General features: G+C 39.8%; 1 protein-coding gene across 8 annotated transcripts in view; it reads left to right on the top strand.

Annotated features, from left to right (window-relative positions):
• FRMD4A (FERM domain containing 4A) overlaps positions 1 to 21,836 on the top strand; it is a 584,036-nt gene that overhangs the window by 521,163 nt on the left and 41,037 nt on the right. For all 8 annotated transcript variants that reach the window (XM_077264626.1, XM_077264628.1, XM_077264625.1 and 5 more), the window contains 5 exons: positions 347 to 430; positions 2,055 to 2,120; positions 3,037 to 3,094; positions 3,975 to 4,061; positions 21,458 to 21,534. In XM_077264626.1, coding sequence (XP_077120741.1) covers positions 347 to 430; positions 2,055 to 2,120; positions 3,037 to 3,094; positions 3,975 to 4,061; positions 21,458 to 21,534 — 372 coding nt within the window. The remainder of the gene's footprint in view (positions 1 to 346; positions 431 to 2,054; positions 2,121 to 3,036; positions 3,095 to 3,974; positions 4,062 to 21,457; positions 21,535 to 21,836) is intronic.

Genomic DNA, 21,836 nt, shown 5'->3' with positions numbered 1-21,836 from the left:
GTTTTCACCAGAAATCCCCTTTAAATGAAGAAAGCTATTTAGGAGGAACATCTGTATTTTTAAATGGCCTAGAACGTTATTATCTGACAGGTACAGCATGTAACACCTTTAGTCTATTGCTAATACTTTATGTGCTCATTCTGTGGCTTTCTACATAGCTCAGTTTTATCTTCTTCAAAAGCAGACTTCAAAACAGATGATGGGTTTCCTTTACTCCGTGCTGCCAAGATAGTAACACCTGGTGGAGAACTGAGAGATGATGCCATCAGGATTCTGGCAGCTGCGCAGGTCACATACGTGTGACTTTGTGATGTTTTCTGACCTCCTCTCATTTCTCTCCTTCTAGTGATGAACTAACAAGAACAGATTTAAAGAAGTTGCCAGCGCTTCCTACACAAGCCCTTAAGGAGCACCCCTCCCTCGCCTACTGGTAATGTGCTAGTTTTGGGGTCTTATTATGCTTGTATCTGTATGTTTCTCACATTGAACAGTAATGATGCCTTTCATAATAATATCAGTAAATACTGTGTTAAAGACTAAACTACAAGTCTTAAATGTTCACTGTAACCTGAAGAAATGTTAATAACAAAATATCAATCAGTTTTATGAGCGTATTTCTGCACATCCTTTAATTGTTGTGATTATGACACCTGGGCCTTTTAAGTTGTCATGATTTGGTATAATCCTAAAAGAACAAAGAAAGGACAAAAGACTCACACCAGCTTGGGAAATGTGGTGGGTGACTTGGACTTAAGCCCGTGGGAAGACGTTCACCTACCTACATAGTCTGCTGTCCAACCCCCCCATTCTTATTCACTAGCATGACCCAAGTTAAGTCAAAAAATCCAAATCCATATCTTTTCTATTCTATACTTTTACATCTGGAAACTCTTGCTGAAAGCTTTCCATATCTGCACTCCTTAGTAGTATGAGATCCTCCTCTGCTTCCATGATTGCTGTATTCGGAATAGGAGCCAAGTTGTTTGCGCTAATGTTTTTACTCATTGTCAGGTTCCTATACTGAACAAACCTGCCATGTCATATATGTGAAGAAAGAAGAGCTTGGTATATTCTACACAATACAGCAAACATAGGAGGTACAGGTTACCCATAAGCTTAGTTTAGCACAGATCCATTGTTTCTACTTATACAATGGAGATTATGGTGGTGTAAATTATAGCATCCTACATATTAGGTAGTAGATTATGAGAGCATTTTATGAACTGTGGCTTATTGTAACCTATGATGTTAGGAAGAGGATAGGTTTATACAGGATTTCTTTTGGAGGAGCCAGTCTGTCGACGTTGTGTAGCCTCAATATTGGCAGGTGGTCCAGTTCCAGACGAGGAATTCTCACAGCTGCCGAGGACTGTTAACAGTGCAGCAGTTATGGAAGGAACAGCTGAGATGACAGTACGTTTCATGAGCTTTGCAAATGCTTGATGTACAAAGCTGCACAAGTCTGCACATTTATTGCCCTAGAAAGCAAAGAAAGACATTGCTAAAGATAAATCAATAGCTGTACAACAAAAAAGTGTGAGTCATATGACTTCCGACAAGAGACGTTCTGCAGATCATGGGTCTCCAAAGAGCCTCTAAACATCTCTAGATATAGGTGTTTTAGCTCATACAGTCATGGAGATATGAATCCCTTGGAAGTTATCAACGATGGACTATACTACCCCACAGATCTTCAGAGCACTGCATTACCAATCGTGAACTGGTTTCTATTATCGTTGTTACGATCATATTATTATTATTATTATCTTTTAAATTCTGACTTTAAATTAAGACAAATGAAATTATGCGAAAATGTGGTATATTAAGGAGTTGGCCACATGTTTAAAAAGAAACTCCCCAGAAAAGGAATATTAGACTTAAAGTTATCATTACAGTCTGTAATGGCCTCTGCAAATTATGGCCAGTGGGTGACTATATTTCATTATATTTCAGTTTCGGCCTTTTCCACATAGTTATAACCTTTTGTTTCTAGTCAATTAATTTGTGTAAAACATAAACATAGCTAATAGCTAATTTCTGTTATTCCATCCTAGTGAGGACAGAGTTATAGAATATTACAAGAAACTCAATGGACAAAGTAGAGGACAAGCTATAGTGAAGTAAGTATTTGTGGTCAGCTATCTAGCAGTACGTGTCCCCCATGCACAGTACTGCATAGGAGGCTCTCTGTCTTTCCCGACAGAAGATGGTAGGGGGCGGAAGGATTAGATATTCTGTATTTACACGCACATTCCTCTTGTTCTCCCAGGAGAGAAGCCGTTCCCTGGGGGGTGAATTACTCCTCCCTAGCAAAGGTGCCCGTCGCTATCCCCATACAGAACATATACTTGTCTGTATTGAGGTGTAGTGTATGGTCACCTATATAGAAGGGGTGGGCTACGGTGACTGCAGACAGTGTAGCACCAAATTTATCGCAGTGGCTCATGCTCAATGATTCAATTAGCTAGTCCAAAATTCTGGTGCAAATAACTGTCTCAAAATAAGCCATAAATTTAAAGTTTTTTTGGCACCCAACTTACTACCGTTTTCTTGCAAAGTCGTAACCTCTTGTCAGGCAAAGCATAGGAAGTATCTAAAATGCCTAGTAAATGTGGTGCAATGCATGTAGTACAGTGTATTTACCGTAGCTTTGTAACTCTCCCCTATTGTCTTCTTTAGATTATGTTCATGTATTGTACTTATTGTGCTACAATTCTTTGCTGCAATTTAAGACATTTTTAAAAAAATTGAGTCATCCAGTATCACCAATGAGATAACGCCAGATATGTCAATTATAAGGAAGAGTTGCTGTTCATAAGATAATGATTTATTAGAAACCTCTTATGATCTACCATAGTTTGGTTTTATAATACAGACTTCATTAAGTCTCGGCCATAATACAAAGCTTGCATCTGTACTATGGCTTGTCTAAAATTGACCGTAGACAGAAGAAAAATGACACCAGTGTAAATGGAAAACATTAGACCTGAACTATCATATTAAGCCGAATCTCTCATGTCTATTTTTGTGTTCCAGTTATATGAGTATTGTAGAATCCCTTCCCACGTATGGAGTGCATTACTATGCAGTTAAGGTAAGCGTTCCACCTAAATGACGGCTTTACATGTGACATATAATAAGGGATTGTACTGACACCTCCATCCCACGGTAAAATAAGCTGATCACTAGGCTATTAAGATATCCTGCTGTACAGGTTCATTGTTCACATGGTATTTGTGATATTGCCATATATCTTCCATAAGCTATGAATATTTGTACTGTATACATAGTGACATGGGTCACAGCACAAAATTAGGCAAAATAATAAAAAGTTTGGTTTCATTTGGCGACAGCCTCCATACTGCACTAGTAGATGGATGCTGAAGATGCTGTATGTTCTTTAATATACCCAGCAGAAATCACAGGGACACAGCAGATGGATAGCATGACCTTTGGTCCCTACATCCTCGCCCATGATGTGTTTTCACTCCCTACTCTCCAGACTAATTGTCTGGTCTACAGAAGAACATTGTTGAATTATTGATAAGAAAATAGCCGAGATCCCACAGGAGACTTCCATTACTAATTTCTTACATTACATGGGATGAGTAATAGATTTTCACATGACAGGGTCTGTCACTCATAAGCCAGATGTACTCCTCATGTTGATATGGTTAATAGGAAAATTGTCTGACAGCTTTGATAGTTTGCAGGACTTTCCCTTAGTTCAGGTCTGAATGTGAAAAGCAGCATAACGGGTGTTTGTGCACCGATATATCAGCGACAGATAGCGAACATTGTCATGTCATGTTTAGATGGTACCATATATTCTACAGGTACAAAGTGGCTACCAATAAATGAAATTCATCTGGGGACTTTTGTCTAAGCAAGGTCATAGGCCTACAGCACCATGGATCATTTATGCAATTTCATATAGTCTATTACATTTTTTCACTGTTTCTTCTTTTTTTCAGGACAAACAAGGAATCCCCTGGTGGTTGGGACTTAGCTATAAGGGTATTTTCCAGTACGATCATCATGACAAAGTAAAACCACGAAAGGTACGTTTATGTTCATTGTCATATTGATTAAAAGTCTATTAATCTTCAATGTAAAACTGGGTGTCATCTGCTGGACAGGCTTATCCGTGCAACATGTAAGACTGTCTCCCACTCCTGTCCGTCAGCAATTCCGTCATATTTGCAGCAGGAACCTCTATTTTTGTAATCAAAACAACAGAAACTTTGACAGCTCCCCAACAAATCCCAATATAAACTGGTCATGTGAAAAATTCTTACAATCCAGGGTCTAACAGATCAGGCACAGCGTGTTGGCTTTCATTATGAATGGAAGCCATGATGTGCATGAGAACAAAATTACATTCACACTATGTGTTTTTACTGAGGTCAAAAACTTTTGCTTTTCAAGTGGAAGAAGCTTCAGGAATAGGGATGATCGGACTTGTGGAAGTTCAGGTTCTGATACCAGAACAAACTTTAGTCCAAAGTTCGATTTGGGAACCAGAACTGTACATGAACTTGAAGCTAAACCCGAACCCCATTAGAATCTATGGTGACTGGAACTTTGAAGCTGGAAAATTCTCTCTCTCCTCCCAGACTTCTCCCGGAACTCCGAACATTAAAACGAACCTCCGGCAGAAGTCCGTGTTTAAAGTTCGGAACCAGACACTAAGTATCTGGTACAAACACCAAATTTTAAAGTTCGGGTTCACATATCTCTATTCAGGAATTGAGCTTTGTCTCTGGCATTTTCACATTTTTTATCCTGAAGCATTTTTGTTAACATTCTGTTATCCCCTTGATAACATTTTGTTGGCAGCTTTTCTTAAATATTTTTTTAGACTTTTTTTTTGCTTTTGTTTTCAATTTTCAGATGTTTTTGGCATCTATTAAGCAAAAAATAAGTAAAATGCTATCGTTTTTAGAAAGGAAAGTGGTTACAAAATTTTTAACAAGACACTCAGTCATCCTTTGGCTTTTTTAACCTTCCAGTTGACTTGTTTTGTATGGAGCATCTTCATAGCAGTAAATGCCTGAAGAATGGACATTATTATTAATTTTTAAAGCACCATAAATTCCAGGGTGCTGTACATGTTAAAACATATAACATATATAAAATGAAGTAAGCAAACTGATGGACTGGTACAGAAAAGCAGAGGACCCTGCCCTTACGGGCTTACAATCTACAGGATGTGTCTCTTTTTTTAAATGCTTGCCATTTATGAAATCCTAAGGTCTCTTTCACACTTGCGTCGTTTGGCATCCATCGCAATCCGTCATTTTGGGAAAAAAAACGGATCCTGCAAATGTGCTCGCAGGATTCGTTTTTTTCCCATAGACATGTATTAGTGACGGATCGTGATGGATGGCCACACGTCGCGTCCATCGTGCAACGGTTCCATAGTGTTTTGGCGGACCGTCGCCATGAAAAAACGTACAAGTGCACATTTCTTTGTCCGTCGCGTCCGCCATTTTCTACCGCGCATACGCGGCTGAAACTCCGCCCCCTTCTCCCCAGACTTCAGAATGGGCAGCGGATGCGTTGAAAAACTGCATCCGCTGCCCATGTTGTGCACAAATTTCACAACGTGCGTCGGTACGTCGGCCCAACGCATAGCGACGGACCCGTACCGACGCAAGTGTGAAAGAGGCCTAAAATGTGCAAAAGGTGCTTAGAAAAGCCTGAGCAGCAGTTTTTTCCATAGAATTGAAGAAGAAGATTTTATGGAGTGTATTTTGAGCATTTTTTCTAGTGTTTTTGGAGCAGAACTGGAGAAATCCTAGTGTGACTTTACCCTAGAAGTATAAAACCTCATTAATGATGGTAACAATGTCATTAGATTTTGATAACATAAAGATAATAATAATTCACACTGAAAATAGTCATTATCTAGTAAAGTAGAACTGGAATTTATGAAAACTAGTACAAATGAAAGTTATTTTACTTTTGAAATATATTTTTCTTTGTAATATGTATAAGGAGAGCTGAGAGAACTATTTACCGGGATCCAAATTCTAAAGCAAACTACTATATGTATGTATTGAAAATCTAAAATAGGTAATGGCGCCATCTTGGAGAAGAAATTGATAGATAGTGTAATTTGCATTTCACAGCAGAGCTACAGAGCTGCAGGTCAATGATGGGTGTCAATATTGATCTAGTCTCCTGCTGATAAATTAGCATTCACTTGCTGCTTTTATGGCCTGCAAACATCCCAATCTCCAGGCAGGATCTAGCCTTGTAAAATAAATGTCAAGAATTCCAACAGCAGAGGATCTTACATCAAACCATTGTAGGATGTACTATTCCTGTGCAATGCAAGTCTATGAACAGTATTATGGTAGGATTGTGAGTTTCTTACAGATTTTATTGGAGCAGAATTATGGTAAAGAGGATCAATAGCATTGAAAGTGCTTCTTAAAGGTTGCTATTGCCATCTGCTCCATTTTTTTCTCAATTTTGATAAATTTCCCCCTTTATGGTCATAACATAGTTTAGAGAGTGTTGGCTGGACCATAAATACCGTACCCCTGCATTCTTAAAGTTTTTTGGCCATGTAGCTGAATTTATCATGCTCATGGATTGCTTTCCTCTCTGTACTTTGGCTTCAGATTCTTTGTTGAAGATTGGATCTAAACTGGTCAAATTATGCCTTGGGCACCTTCTATTAGAAATCTCTGTATTGTTTCTATTTTATCTTATAATATTAGTTATCTTAGGCAGGTGAAGAATTAGAAGGGGGTTTTACCAATGAAGACGCCAGCTTCAATGATGAGATGCGTTATAATAAGGTAGTAAACAGGAAGAACTCTATTGCTTATTAAATCCTGAGAAGGTCACAGTCTTTACCAACTACCACAGATGGCGGAAAGCACTTAGTACTAATGTCATTTCTATCTATATTCTGCCTTTCTTATTAGATAACCAAACATCCCTCCATTATAATGGCCACATATATGTTTCATGAATAAGTAAATGACTGCAATTATCAAGAGAGTCTGTGCGTGCAGCGATTAGTTAGAGGATATGTGTTTACTATTTATACGGTATGTAATGGATGTTGGCTATGCCAGCTATACGGAGGTCATTGGTTATTGTGATCTAGTGGAATCATATTATGTGTTTTCCTGGTTACTTCATTTATGAGCCTAGAGCCAATAGCTAAAACATTGTTCTTATCATAAATTGTATTTGTTTAATGCCAGATTTCGCTGGTTATGTGGGCTGGAAGAACTAGCTTATATAATGACATTCACTTGGTATTTGGAGGCACACAAGCCAATGTGGTTATCATAAGATATCACTTTCTTGCCTGAAGCATTGCAATCTGCTTTGTGTTAACCATTTTGAACTGTTCTAATGCTCCAAGTCTTTTCTGCACCCTAGTATATATATGCCTATATTTCAGTCAATCATTGACCACTCATTAATAGTCAGATATGCTATGTATTTCATATTTCTATCGACTCTATCAAGGTTGTGATATGTTTGCATTGAAGTGGCTGTCTGAGATCTATATTGTTGACTTATCCTTAGGATAGGTGATTAATATCTGATTGGTTGGGGTGTGACACCTGGTAGCCATTTGAGATGCCGGTGGTAGCCGGATGTTCTGAGTTGCGGAGCTGCACAGCTCTGTCAATTGCATAGTGGCCATGGCCATGTAGTGCACATTCGCCCCCCATTGATTCAAAAGGGGGTAGAATTGCAGTACCCGGCTATGGCTACTATTCCTTTGACGGAGCAATGCTGTGCAGCTATGCAACTCAGAACATCCCGCCACCTCCGGAATCGGGAACATCTGGTTAGCGGGGGTGCCATGTGTCACACCCCAACTGATCCGATATTAATCAAATATTCGAAGAATGAGAGAAGTATTAATTTAGGGTCCATTAATGCACAACTCACAAAAAACTAGTAACCTTATTGCAGATTTTTGTCAGGGTATGTTCCCACGTGGCGAACTTGTGGCAGAAATCTTCATAACTGTCTGAAAGGAGTTTTTAAAAACCTGCATATTCTATGGCAGCAACTCAATTAGATGTATGAAATGGGTCATAGAAAACTCTGCAGCAAATACGTTACATGTGAACATAAATGTAAAGGGTTATTCTCAACAATAGAAATAGCTAAAGTTGCAAAGTCCTTATAAAAACAAGCAACTTTGCAATTTATTTGTCATCTAATAGATTCTTGGGAATGGAGGGATTTTCAGATTGTGTTATTTTGAGCTTCTTAGTTAGGTTACTGGCCTCCTCTGTTGTCTATGTGCGGTGGCCGTTCTCCTGGACAAGGAGCCCAGCGCTTACAATCTCTTTGCTGCTCTGAAGCTGGTTTCCTTCTGATGCTCCAGAGGCAAAGCTGCTCTACTTGTACATTGGAGAGTGCACAGTTTTCTGGTCCAACCGGTCAATCATCTTGAGTACATCACCCCCAACAAGCAGCAAGCCGGGGGCTGGGGAGTGATACGGTCCTGAAGATCTGTGCTGAGAATAACCCCTTATATTAAATCTTCTTGATTTAGAGAGCCAGACTGCAAAAATCTACAGGCCATAAAGTGTTAACCATAAGGAATTCTCTTCTCGGTGAAACTGAATCAGAACAGAGCGCTGGCACAGCATGGTAATTTGGTGAAATGAAAAGTGAAATCAATCAAAGATGTTTTTTATTCCTTTACAACGGTTCCTCTCTGGTAACATGCGACCTGACAAGTTTCTTCATTCGGAAATAGAAGTGTGGGTGGTTTGCTTGTCGCTGACCAACCTGAACTGTACAAGCTGTACTATCATAAACAGTTATTCTTGCAGCAGCTCTTAATTATTCGGAAGGATAAACAGAGCGTCAGTGGCAGACTTCCATGTTGGGTGTTAGCTTAGAGGAGCCAGACGATCGCAGACAAGTAACATACATACAGTAAAAGGAGAATTCTGCTCAGTAGAAGCTCACTGTGCAGGAAATATAAAGGAACAGTACGACATTATGGGCATTGAAATGGGCACAATGATTAGCACTGCCGCTTTACAGCCCCAATGCCGCCGGCTCAAATCCCACCAGAGTAACATCTGCAGAGTTTACAAGTTCTCACCCTGCTTGCCCGGATTTCCTCTGGGCATGCTGGTTTTCAGATTAGCACCTGCACATGTATTTTAGGAGCTGCGGACTAGCTGTATTGCACAGTACATTGGAGTATAGGAGTTCTTACATAGACTAGAGGGGAAGGGTTTATGCCTTTATATTTATATAGGCCTCATACAAATCTCCATTTCACATGAACGAACTGGAATTGTTTTCAATGCAAGAGGGTAGCATGTCAGTATTACAAAATATTGCAGTACATTAAATGTCCACATGTAGATATAAACCACATTGTACATGGGCCTAGCGAACAATTAGACACATGTATACAAATATATGCCTAGAACAATGCATATACCTGACATAAAAAAATTGTTTCATACATAACGGATACAATTTTCTTTATTTTAAAGTAGGGACTGTAAGATCCTGGTGATACCCTTTAAAGGGAACCTGTCAGAACCCCCAGAACCACCAGCAGTTGTGTTTGCATATGTAGATATCCTGCCTATCAGTCCCTGTGTTATATTACGAACGTATACAGATGTTTAGAGAAAGTAGTTCTAAAGTCCGTTTATGATATGTAAATGAGTTTACATGTCCAGTAATACAGTATATGTTAAATATTCCATTATGCAAAAAAATCGATCTGTTTCAAATGGGAGAACAACGGATGGTCATTTAACAGTCCGTTTTTCATAGACTTCAATGTTAAAAAAATGGATCCAGCTGAAATCAGTTTTTTAAAAACGGACAAAAAAGATGTGTCTGCGCAACTTTTTTGCCAATGGATTTCTTCTGGATCCGTACTAACAGATGATTACTGAAAATGTGAACATGGCCTTAACATTTAAAGATTATGGACACGGTATCAGTTAGTTACTCTGCAGTTTCACTGGAAAATACAAATGGTGGTAGATGTTTTTCAAACTAATGGCCCAATTCATTTTTGCATTTGCACCTGTTTGTTGTCTGATTCTTTGGTGTTTTGCTCCTATTTTGCTTCATCTTTACATTTGTACCTTTTTTAAAGGGAATCTGTCAGCAGGTTTTTGCTACCTTATCTGAGTGCAGCATGATGCAGGGAAAGATAAGCTGAATACAGTGATGTGTCACTTGGTTTTCTTGGTGCAGCCGTTCTGGTACAATCAGAGCTTTTAGATTTAGCAATGAAGCAGAGCTAAGAGAGCTAACCCCACCCACACCAGGCTCTCTATTTACAAAGTCCCTATATGGGGATAGGGGAAAATATGTGTAAGTGGGTTGAGAGCTGGCTCAGGGATAGGAAACAAAGGGTGGTTATTAATGGAGCACACTCGGACTGGGTCACGGTTAGCAGTGGGGTACCACAGGGGTCAGTATTGGGCCCTCTTATTTTTAACATATTTATTAATGACCTTGTAGGGGGCATTCAGAGTAGAATTTCAATATTTGCAGATGACACTAAACTCTGCAGGGTAATCAATACAGGGGAGGACAATTTTATATTACAGGATGATTTATGTAAACTAGAAGCTTGGGCTGATAAATGGCAAATGAGCTTTAATGGGGATAAATGTAAGGTCATGCACTTGGGTAGAAGTAATAAGATGTATAACTATGTGCTTAATTCTAAAACTCTGGGCAAAACCGTCAATGAAAAAGACCTGGGTGTATGGGTGGATGACAAACTTATATTCAGTGGCCAGTGTCAGGCAGCTGCTACAAAGGCAAATAAAATAATGGGATGTATTAAAAGAGGCATAGATGCTCATGAGGAGAACATAATCTTACCTCTATACAAGTCACTAGTTCGACCACACTTAGAATACTGTGCACAGTTCTGGTCTCCGGTGTATAAGAAAGACATAGCTGAACTGGAGCGGGTGCAGAGAAGAGCGACCAAGGTTATTAGAGGACTGGGGGGTCTGCAATACCAAGATAGGTTATTACACTTGGGGCTATTTAGTTTGGAAAAACGAAGACTAAGGGGTGATCTTATTTTAATGTATAAATATATGAGGGGACAGTACAAAGACCTTTCTGATGATCTTTTTAATCATAGACCTGAGACAGGGACAAGGGGGCATCCTCTACGTCTGGAGGAAAGAAGGTTTAAGCATAATAACAGACGCGGATTCTTTACTGTAAGAGCAGTGAGACTATGGAACTCTCTGCCGTATGATGTTGTAATGAGTGATTCATTAATTAAATTTAAGAGGGGACTGGATACCTATCTGGAAAAGTATAATGTTACAGGGTATATACACTAGATTCCTTGATAAGGCGTTGATCCAGGGAACTGGTCTGATTGCCGTATGTGGAGTCGGGAAGGAATTTTTTTCCCCATGGTGGAGTTACTCTTTGCCACATGGGGTTTTTTTGCCTTCCCCTGGATCAACATGTTAGGGCATGTTAGGTTAGGCTATGGGTTGAACTAGATGGACTTACAGTCTTCCTTCAACCTTAATAACTATGTAACTATGTAACTATATAGTGAAGTAAAAGCTAAGTATAGAAATATACCTACTGCCTTGATGTCTATAAACTTTAAAACATATGTCAGTGTAAGCTTAATTAGATATATCTGAATTGTAGAATCGAAAAATGTGAATATGTGTCAAGAGGGATCATGTGCACCAGTCACTGAATTCAATCCCACCAATGGTATATCAGCTCTGTGACAGTTAATAAATGAAGATGTGTGTGGCGACCGTCACATTGATCACTAAATCCAATCGATGACATAGTTTCCTGGAACAGTAGTAGTGGGAAGAAATGTATTCTTATTTCTTAATAATCCCGCTGGATATAGACTGCACTGGCCTGTCGCCACTCTCCAAAGTCCAAAAACGCACAAAGAATGCTATCGGTGACGTCAGATCCAAAATGGACACACTACTTGTTGGCGGAGTTTAAGGTTTCCAATGTTTTTCCGTGATTCATAATTTGTCGCAAATGTACTCCAGTCTCTACTTAGAGTGATTCTAGTATGTCATAATTTTTTCGGGAAATTTTTTTGCAATACAAAGTTGTACAAACGGTTACAGACAGAAAAAAAATCCCTTTTTTTACTTTGTTCAACATTCATGAATTATGTGTGCCATTTTAATGAATTTGTAGCAAAAACATTTAGAAAATATCACAAGACAGAAGAAAAATGACTTGAAAATAAAAAACACATATATGCCTCACAAGATAAATTTGAATTATTAAGTTCATTGTCTACACATTTTTAGAAACGAGATTAAATTATTCTTAGTCACTTTATCTAGTTGTGAACACGTCTGACCAGATTACTATATCATCTGGGTTACTAGTTTCCACAAAACAAATTCTAAAAAGATGAAGGTAAAAGAGAAGGAATTAGTTTTTATGAATGGAAGGGTCCTAGTGATGTCAGGCCTTGCATCTGTCGCTGAATTAACAAAATCAATTTTAGAGCTCAGACAGTATGCAGTTTGATAGATGAGGGATTCATTGAAGAGAACATCTTGGTTACATTAGCAGGCCAAATTAGAAAGCGAAACCAGCTACTGCGTCTAAACAGGATATCAATGGCTCACCGGGCGCAGATTATTAATTTCCTTTTTTTCTTATTTTGGGCCATTTGCATGATTTGAGTGGAATTTAATAAGTAGTGGGCTGAGACCACATCATGTATTGCAAGTCTATGTGGGTCCAGACTGATTAATGTCTAGAGAGAACAAAAGGCTGGACCACCAGGAAATAAAATTCAGGCTGGGAATTGAACAATGTTCCTGATGCGTTTCAGCTGGGATACAACATAGTATTTCCAGCATGAATATGCATCAATATACTTAGTAAGCACAATTTTTCACTAAGCTATCTCTGTACTTTACGCATTTACCAAACATTACAAGTAAGAACACAAGTTTTAAAAATTACATTGAATGGCTCTATCCAGGGAATACAAAGGGATGTTCAGAGATTAGCATAGATTAAAAATAAGCTACAAATTAGGTTATGATATAACAATATGGCCTTTAATATTCTATAAGAGACAGGGACATGTATCTATAGGCATTACAGGGGTTGCAGTCGCACTTGTGCCCTGAACCCTAAGGGGGTATATCACTGATACCAGGAGTACAATGCAATTCAGAAGCTTTAAGGTGGCCTTGCACATTCGGCTACTTTCACACTAGCGTCGCACACTGCACGTCGCTATGCGTCGCTTTGCAGAAAAAACGCATCCTGCAAAAGTGCTTGCAGGGTGCGTTTTTTCTCCATTGACTTGCATTAGCGACACAGTGCGACGCATTGCCACACGTCGCAACCGTCGTGCGACGGTTGCGTCGTCTTGCGTCGGACCGTCGCCACCAAAAAACGTTGCTTGTAACGTTTTTTGGTGCGTTGTTCCCATCTTTTCTGACCGCGCATGCGCGGCCGGAACTCTGCCCCCTCCTCCCCGCACCTCACAATAGGGCAGCGGATGCGTTGAAAAACAGCATCCGCTGCCCCCGTTGTGCGGCGCATTCACTGCTAGCGTCGGTACGTCGCAACGACACAATTCATCATGCGTCGTCCGACGCTAGTGTGAAAGGAGCCTTAGATAGCTGTTGGTAGAATTATTTAGCTGACTGTTATCTCTACTGGCTCCTCCAGACTCAGAAATGCTTCCCATGTCCTCTATCCAAAATCCACTGGTAGAGGCTTATGTCGAGTGATAAATTCCAACCTCCCTATTTTTTCGTCCCCAAACATGATGTGCCAGGGGACAGTTGGGAGGTCTCACACACATTAGATGGTCGGCGAATTTTATCTAATCTGTTTGTGAGGTTGGGAGAGATAGCCTTCAGTTAAACGACTATGTATTATTTATTATTATTATTATTTATTTATATAGCACCATTAATTCCATTGTGCTGCACATTAGACAGGGTTACATCAAAATACAAATATCACTTACAGTAAACAAAACTAACAACGACAGACTGATACAGAGGGAAGAGGACCCTGCCCTTGCAGGCTTACATTCTACAGGATTATGGGGAAGGAGACAATAGGTTGAGGGTTGCAGTAGCTCCGATGGTGTTGAGGTGGCCGTGTGGTCATTACAGGTTGTAAGCTTCTTTGAAGAGGTGGATTTTCAGGTTTCTTTTGAAGGATCCAAATATGGTGGATAACCGGACGTGTTGGGGCACAGAATTCTAGAGGATGGGGAATATTCGGGAGAAATCTTGGAGGTGATTGGGAAGAGCGAATAAGCGTGGAGGAGAGAAGGAGGTCTTGGGAGGACCGGAGATTACGTGAGGGAAGATAGTGAGAGATTAGTTTGGAAATATACGGAGGAGAAAGGTTATGGATGGCTTTGTAGGTCAGTGTTAGTAGTTTAAACTGGATACGCTGAGAAATTTGGAGCCAGTGAAGGGATTTGCAAAGAGGGGAAGCAGAAGTGTAGCGAGGAGAGAGATTAATTAGTCGGGCAGCAGAGTTAAGGACAGACTGGAGAGGTGCGAGAGTGTTAGAAGGTAGGCCACAAAGGAGGATGTTGCAGTAGTTGAGGTGGGAGATGATTAGGGCATGCACAAGCATTTTGGTAGAGTGAGGGTTGAGGAAAGGACGGATTCTGGAAATATTTTTGAGCTGGAGGCGACAGGAGGTGGCAGTTAGAAGGACAGGGCAGAATCCAGGGTTACTCCGAGGCAGCGGATTTTGGGGACAGGGGAAAGTTTGATTTCATTTATTATGTAATGTATATCACATGTATAGCAACCTCAGGCTTGTATTCACATTGTTAGAAAGCTATGATATATATCTGGACTGGTTTATGCTGGCTGTAAACAGTGCACCAACCTGATATATAAAGACTTGATATTTTCATGCTTAAAGGAAATCTGTTAGTAGGATCATCTCTCCTAATACGTCTGTATGGGCATGCAGGTAATTGACAGTTGGATAAAATGATACCTTGATATCTACAATCCGATGTTTATAACTGAGAAATCCATGCTTTTCTTAATATGTTAATGAGCTTTTAAAATCTCTGGGTGGGACACTGATCTCCTTGAGAATCTGCCTCCAGGGTTAATTTTAAATAAAAGGGTGCATTACCAGTATGAGACATGTAGATCAGGAGAGCAGACCGTCAGTCATTACATGTCTCACACTGGTAACACCCCATTACATTTAAAATGAGCTCTGGGGGCAGATTCTCAAGGAGATCAGTGTCCAGCCCAGAGATCTTAGCAGCACATTTACAGTACAGACCAAAAGTTTGGACACACATTTTAATTTAAAGATTTTTCTGTATTTTCATGACTATGAAAATTGTATATTCACACTGAAGGCATCAAAACTATGAATTAACACATGTGGAATTATATACTTAACAAAAAAGTGTGAAACAACTGAAATTATGTCTTATATTCTAGGTTCTTCAAAGTAGCCACCTTTTGCTTTGATGACTGCTTTGCACACTCTTGACATTCTCTTTATGAGCTTCAAGAGGTAGTCACCAGGAATGGTTTTCACTTCACAGGTGTGCCCTGTCAGGTTTAATAAGTGGGATTTCTTGCCTTATAAATGGGGTTGGGACCATTAGTTGTGTTGTGCAGAAGTCTGGTGGATACACAGCTGATAGTCCTACTGAATAGACTGTTAGAATTTGTATTATGGCAAGAAAAAAGCAGCTAAGTAAAGAAAAATGAGTGGCCATCATTACTTTAAGAAATGATGGTCAGTCAGTCCGAAAAATTGGGAAAACTTTGAAAGTGTCCCAATTGCAGTGGCAAAAACCATCAAGCGCTACAAAGAAACTGGCTCACATGAGGACAGCCCCAGGAAAGGAAGACCAAGAGTCACCTCTGCTTCTGAGGATAAGTTTATCCAAGTCACCAGCCTCAGAAATCGCAGGTTAACAGCAGCTCAGATTAGAGACCAGGTTAATGCCATACAGAGTTCTAGCAGCAGACACACCTCTACAACAACTGTTAAGAGGAGACTTTGTGCAGCAGGCCTTCATGGTAACATAGCTGCTAGGAAACCACTGCTAAGGACAGGCAACAAGCAGAAGAGACTTGTTTGGGCTAAAGAACACAAGGAATGGACATTAGACCAGTGGAAATCTGTGCTTTGGTCTGATGAGTCCAAATTTGAGATCTTTGGTTCCAACCATCGTGTCTTTGTGTGATGCAGAAAAGATGAACGGATGGACTCTCCATGCCTGGTTCCCACCGTGAAGCATGGAGGAGGAGGTGTGATGGTGTTGTGGTGCTTTGCTGGTGACACTGTTGGGGATTTATTCAAAATTGAAGGCATACTGAACCAGCAGGGCTACCACATCTTGCAGCGGCATGCTATTCCATCCGGTTTGCGTTTAGTTGGACCATCATTTATTTTTCAACAGGACAATGACCCCAAACACACCTCCAGGCTGTGTACGGGCTATTTGACCAAGAAGGAGAGTGATGGGGTGCTACGCCAGATGACCTGGCCTCCACAGTCACCAGACCTGAACACAATCGAGATGGTTTGGGGTGAGCTGGACCGCAGAGTGAAGGCAAAAGGGCCAACAAGTGCTAAGCATCTCTGGGAACTCCTTCAAGATTGTTGGAAGACCATTCCCGGTGACTACCTCTTGAAGCTCATCAAGAGAATGCCAAGAGTGTGCAAAGCAGTCATCAAAGCAAAAGGTGGCTACTTTGAAGAACCTAGAATATAAGACATATTTTCAGTTGTTTCACACTTTTTTGTTAAGTATATAATTCCACATGTGTTAATTCATAGTTTTGATGCCTTCAGTGTGAATGCACAATTTTCATAGTCTTGAAAATACAGAAAAGTCTTTAAATGAGAAGGTGTGTCCAAACTTTTGGTCTGTACTGTACATATTAAGCAAAAGTGGATTTCTCTGGAATAAGCCATCGAATTGCAGATATCAAGGTGTTATATTATTCAGCTTCCTATATCTACATGCCCACATAGACGGCTTAGGATGGATGATCCTACTGACAGATTCCCTTTAAAGTCTGACAAATGCATTGCTAAGTTGGCTCACGCCTCTTCCCACCAAACTTGATTGCTAATGTAAGCGAACTAGGTGTGTATTGTAAAGTTGTCCTAATAATAACTCCCAATAGGGCTGTACAGAAAACAGATTTGTTTTTTTAAAACATTGATATAAGCATTAATATGAGGGAGAAATCATTGTGATAAATATAGTATCCATAGAGTTGTAGTTCGTGTGCTAAATTACTATTAAATCAATAAACAGGCAGCTTGCTAATAACAGCCCCATTGACAAAGCGAGCTCATATCAAGACTTTGAGTCAGTCTGTCTCTTATCCTGGCATCTAGGCAGTGCTGTGTCTGGATCTTTTCATCTCTGCCATAAACTAATGGGTGGTAATGTTATTGCTCTGTGACTCCCTACCTCCTACACTTCTTTCTCATATATGGGCACTGTCTTATTTCTGCATTTATATTCCTGCAGTAAGTATCCAATTCCTATATACAGATCCCTGTGATGTTTAGATTTTATACTGTGTGAGACAGGTAAAATTACATCGGAGATCGTTGCTCAGTGCATGCCTCATTCTGCCCTTGGTATGTAAGGGCTGTAGTGTGCAGAAAGCTATTAATGGTCTAATATGTACTGTTCTAATGCTAATGATAAGCAACCCCTGAACATCTCTCATGATGTGACTGGCACGTAGTTCAGGTAAATTGTAATTAGTGCTGAAACGTCTGTGCCCTGGGGTATGGAACTCCCTGGCTCTGCCCGGGCTCCCAGGGTTAGGAATTCTTGCAGTTTTCCCTGCGAGAATCCGCATACATCTTTGTAAAGAACTGCTCAGATCTCCCAGGGATAGAAATCCATTATCACAAGGTGTGTCTTGACAAGCCCTAAGGCTTGGAACTGAAGGAGAGCTGAAGAATTTACCCAATTATTTCTGGGGTATTAAATGTAATTAAAGATACGTTTAGGAACTTGTTCCCTATCCCAGCAGTTGCTCATCTGTTCTGATTGAGTTATATATTCGTGTATGTGGCTATTGGGATTGGATATATTTGGTTTTCTAATAACAATTGAATTTAGGCTAGGTGCCTAAAGTACCATATTTGTGGCCACTAGTGAACACACATGATCAGGAGGTATACACCCAACAGTGGCCACAGTCTGGATGCTTAGGCCTCCATCCATGAGAAAGAACCATTTGAGGAATAAAGTATACTTCAAGGAATACATTTTTTTCTTGCAGCTCTTTAGACTCTATCAGGGTTCCCATCACTTTTGATGGCTAGCATGGCTTAGCAAACACTGATTCCCCGAATGAACTTCATTTTAATATATTGTGCCATCATTTTGATCCGTTTTGAGATGTAAGGCTCGTGCATATGATCGTATAAATCGGGTGAGTGCTATTTGTGATTTCTTTGAAGAGCAATCCTACCCATGTTATTCACTCCACCTCTGAGAAAATCACATTCCACTCTGATCAGAGTCTGATTAGCATAAGCAGACTGTTTTCTTGGATGAAAAGAGAACAGTGATGTGACCCTGGCATTAAGTGAATTCTCAGAACATTGGTGGCATGCTTCTTTTCCATCTGTGTTGTGAAATGATCTGCCTTTGACAAAACTTGGTAGTACATTATCATTATTTGGCTGCATTTTTATTATACATTATTATGACTGTTGTACGACATTGAGGCTTAGTAAAAGTTTGACCCTGCAAATTTAATCCAATATGCACATACCTGAGAACATGAACTAGATTTTCAAGAAAGGTTCTGTGTTCTTTGAAAACAGGTAATGTTCTGTTTGCCTTCAAGTTCGAATAATCTGAATCTCTTCCAGACCTTACTTGCCTTTGTCATGCTTTCTACAATGTAACACTGAGCAGAATGTTACAGAACAGTACTATACTAAAGACTAGAAGTGAAATTGTAACCATCTCAGCATTATTTGTAAATGGATGCATGGGAGAGATTTGCATTATATCGTTTTTTTCTTAATATTCATCTTTTTAGAATCTCCAAAAAGTGATAGAGTTATTGACAGAATCGCCACTGAGCTTACCACGTGTACTGAAATGATCTCTCTCTGTAAGCAATCGGTCTGTGTAACAAAAATAGAGCCCCCTATACATATTAGACCAACGTCGGCCGAAAGTGTAATGTGTATGGGGGCTATCAACAGGTAATTGTTGGGGAGATAAGGAGTCAGTATGTCCAATTTCAAACTGTTGATTATTTTATTATCCAAGATGTAAGCCAACGATAAAAGAGTCTAGCAGCGTTTCTTAGAGAACACCGCTGCACATTGTTGAACTAAACCGTACCAGGGGCTTTATGTTTTCAGTTCGGTAGTACTTGACATTCCCTCTAGGTTGTAAAGTGTAATGGGATTTTTGTTGATCACTTGTACTCGTTACTTACCATTTTACTCGCTTCCTCCAATTGTTAAGTGCTGCGAAGTATGTTGGTGTTATACAGAGGCTTACTCTTCCCTTAGCTGTGCTTAGTAAACATGGAGCACTATGGGCTTGGTAAAAGTATCTCGCTTTGTCTTACAGCCAGATTGACTTGGGCTTTTTCATTTTATGTATTAATCCTGTTGACTAAACAGGACATGGATTATTCATCGTGCCCTGAACAGTGGATGCAGCACTCCGAGTTTCTAAACCTGCTGTTGAGACAATAACAGGATGAGATAGAGAGATATTTCCCTGAGCAACAATTCTGTGCTAACACAATGTATCTGCTTATGGCGGTCTATGGTCTCCATCAATCAGGGGCTGGAGGATTGTTCTCTTCAGGAGTAATAAACTATAGTGTTTATTTTATAAATAGAAGTTATCGAATATCTGTTTAAACTTTATCAATATGATTTGCCAATGATAGTTTGACCGAGCATCAGATAGACATTAATCTGAAAGTAATTATTGGGAAGAGTTTACTCTCCATGGTTGACAGCATCATCGTTACCAATGTTTTGCCCTGGAATCATGCACTAGGCAAACAGATTTATTGTAAACTTCACTATTACGATGTACAATAAAAAAAAATGTTCTGGTACTGAGTTAGCCAGAAAACTCCATGTATAAATGTTTATACCACAAAAGGCAAAAGTATTCTAGGAGTTTATTGAAACCTTTATTGGCAAGCCAGGAAAATAAAATTTTTATTATGAGTTCCCTTCTCATCATCAGGCAAAACTTTGCAAAGGGGCTCTTCATCCGGAAAGTTTTCAAAGTTTAGCCTGATAAAGGGGACTCTGTGCAAATATATTTTTTTCTGGTTAGCCAAATAAAGTTCTCTTTCCCAGAAGACTTTTGTCTTTTTTGTTTTCAAATTCAATATTTATTCAAAGATTTCAACAAGGTAAAGTAAAAATCAGAAGGCAACAAACATCTATTTTATGTAGAAATTACAGAATGATATGAAACAGTAGGGATGGGGGATGGATAGGAGGGGGACATTACATCATTCTAATGAGTGGTCTTCAGTGCAAGTGAGCTGCGCAAGAATTGGCAAAACATGGTCACTTTTGTCTTTTTTGGCATAAAAGCGTTTACATAAAATGTCACCATTTATCAATACTGCTGACAATGGAAATATTTATGTAGGCACAATAGGGCTTAGATTAACAAGAAATTGTAGTTTGACCTTTTGTGAATTTATACAGAATAATTGTTTTGATTTTTTTGTTAAATAGATATCTTACTGATAATACCTGCATAAAAGCATCACTTACAAATACAACTCAGACTTTTCACTTTTTCCAGATCCCACATGGAAGCGGCACCAGAGTCACATTAACCTACCACCTTTAAACTTTTAACCCTCAGCTCCCCAGCCCTTTTCCTTGCTTGCTTTCTACCAGTTTAGTGATGTGTTGAGAAAGGCTGCAGCGAGTGAATATTTGGAGGGGCTTTTCCAAGCCCACATTGTTATCTCATGTTGCCTTGCCTTGAATTAAGGTCAGCCCTCATCCCCGCCCTCTGCTGGCTTTTTAGAAGCTGTTTCCAGCTCTAGTGCTTGTCAGGGACTATTACACATTTAGTGGGCAGGAAGTGGCTGTTCCAATGGGAGGCAGGGGAATTTGAATTCCTTGCCATTCCACCACTGTGAAAGGAGGAAGCTGCTCTCGCAGATGGCTACTGCTTGCTCCCAAGACTTCTTTTTTTTTTCCTTTCCTGCTAGTTCTTGCCTCAGACTTCTAGGGAAATAAAAGAATCTTACACAAAAGGAACAAACAGTGCAAAAATCTATGTGCTCTGCTGTAAGGATACAAAGTTGCAGCCTATAGTCAAAGCTGAGGAGTCTTGGATGAGCTGTGATTTTGGGATAATTTTGATTTTTTTTCTGTACTGTTGAAGATGATGACTGATTCCAGCTGTGCTCTTGTCTAGATCTTTCAATGGAGACAATTGGAAAACCTGTACTTCAGAGAAAAGAAGTTCTCAGTGGAAGTTCATGATCCTCGCAGGTAAGCTGCACTTTCCTCCTTGTCTTAGTGCATGTAGCTTTTTGGGGAACACATGTATAACCTAGAAATCGGTGTTGGGAAGGGAAAAGATAACTGTAGAATGGATTGATTGGTAGGGGCGATGTCTCTTTTGTGGTCCACTAGTACGATTGTACTTGTCGTAGAAATGTGCCAATAAGACATGGCTAGCTATAGCAAACGATCAGGAGTGTGGACTATAGCACATAACCACTGTAGTAAAAGTTACTCGGTAATGCTTTCAGGACAGGGCTGGATCCACCACCTCCCAGCTTCTAGCACTT

The sequence above is a fragment of the Ranitomeya variabilis genome, chromosome 5 (assembly GCF_051348905.1).
Source record: "Ranitomeya variabilis isolate aRanVar5 chromosome 5, aRanVar5.hap1, whole genome shotgun sequence".
Classification (NCBI taxonomy): domain Eukaryota; kingdom Metazoa; phylum Chordata; class Amphibia; order Anura; family Dendrobatidae; genus Ranitomeya; species Ranitomeya variabilis.
This window is presented reverse-complemented; position numbering and strand designations above follow the sequence as displayed.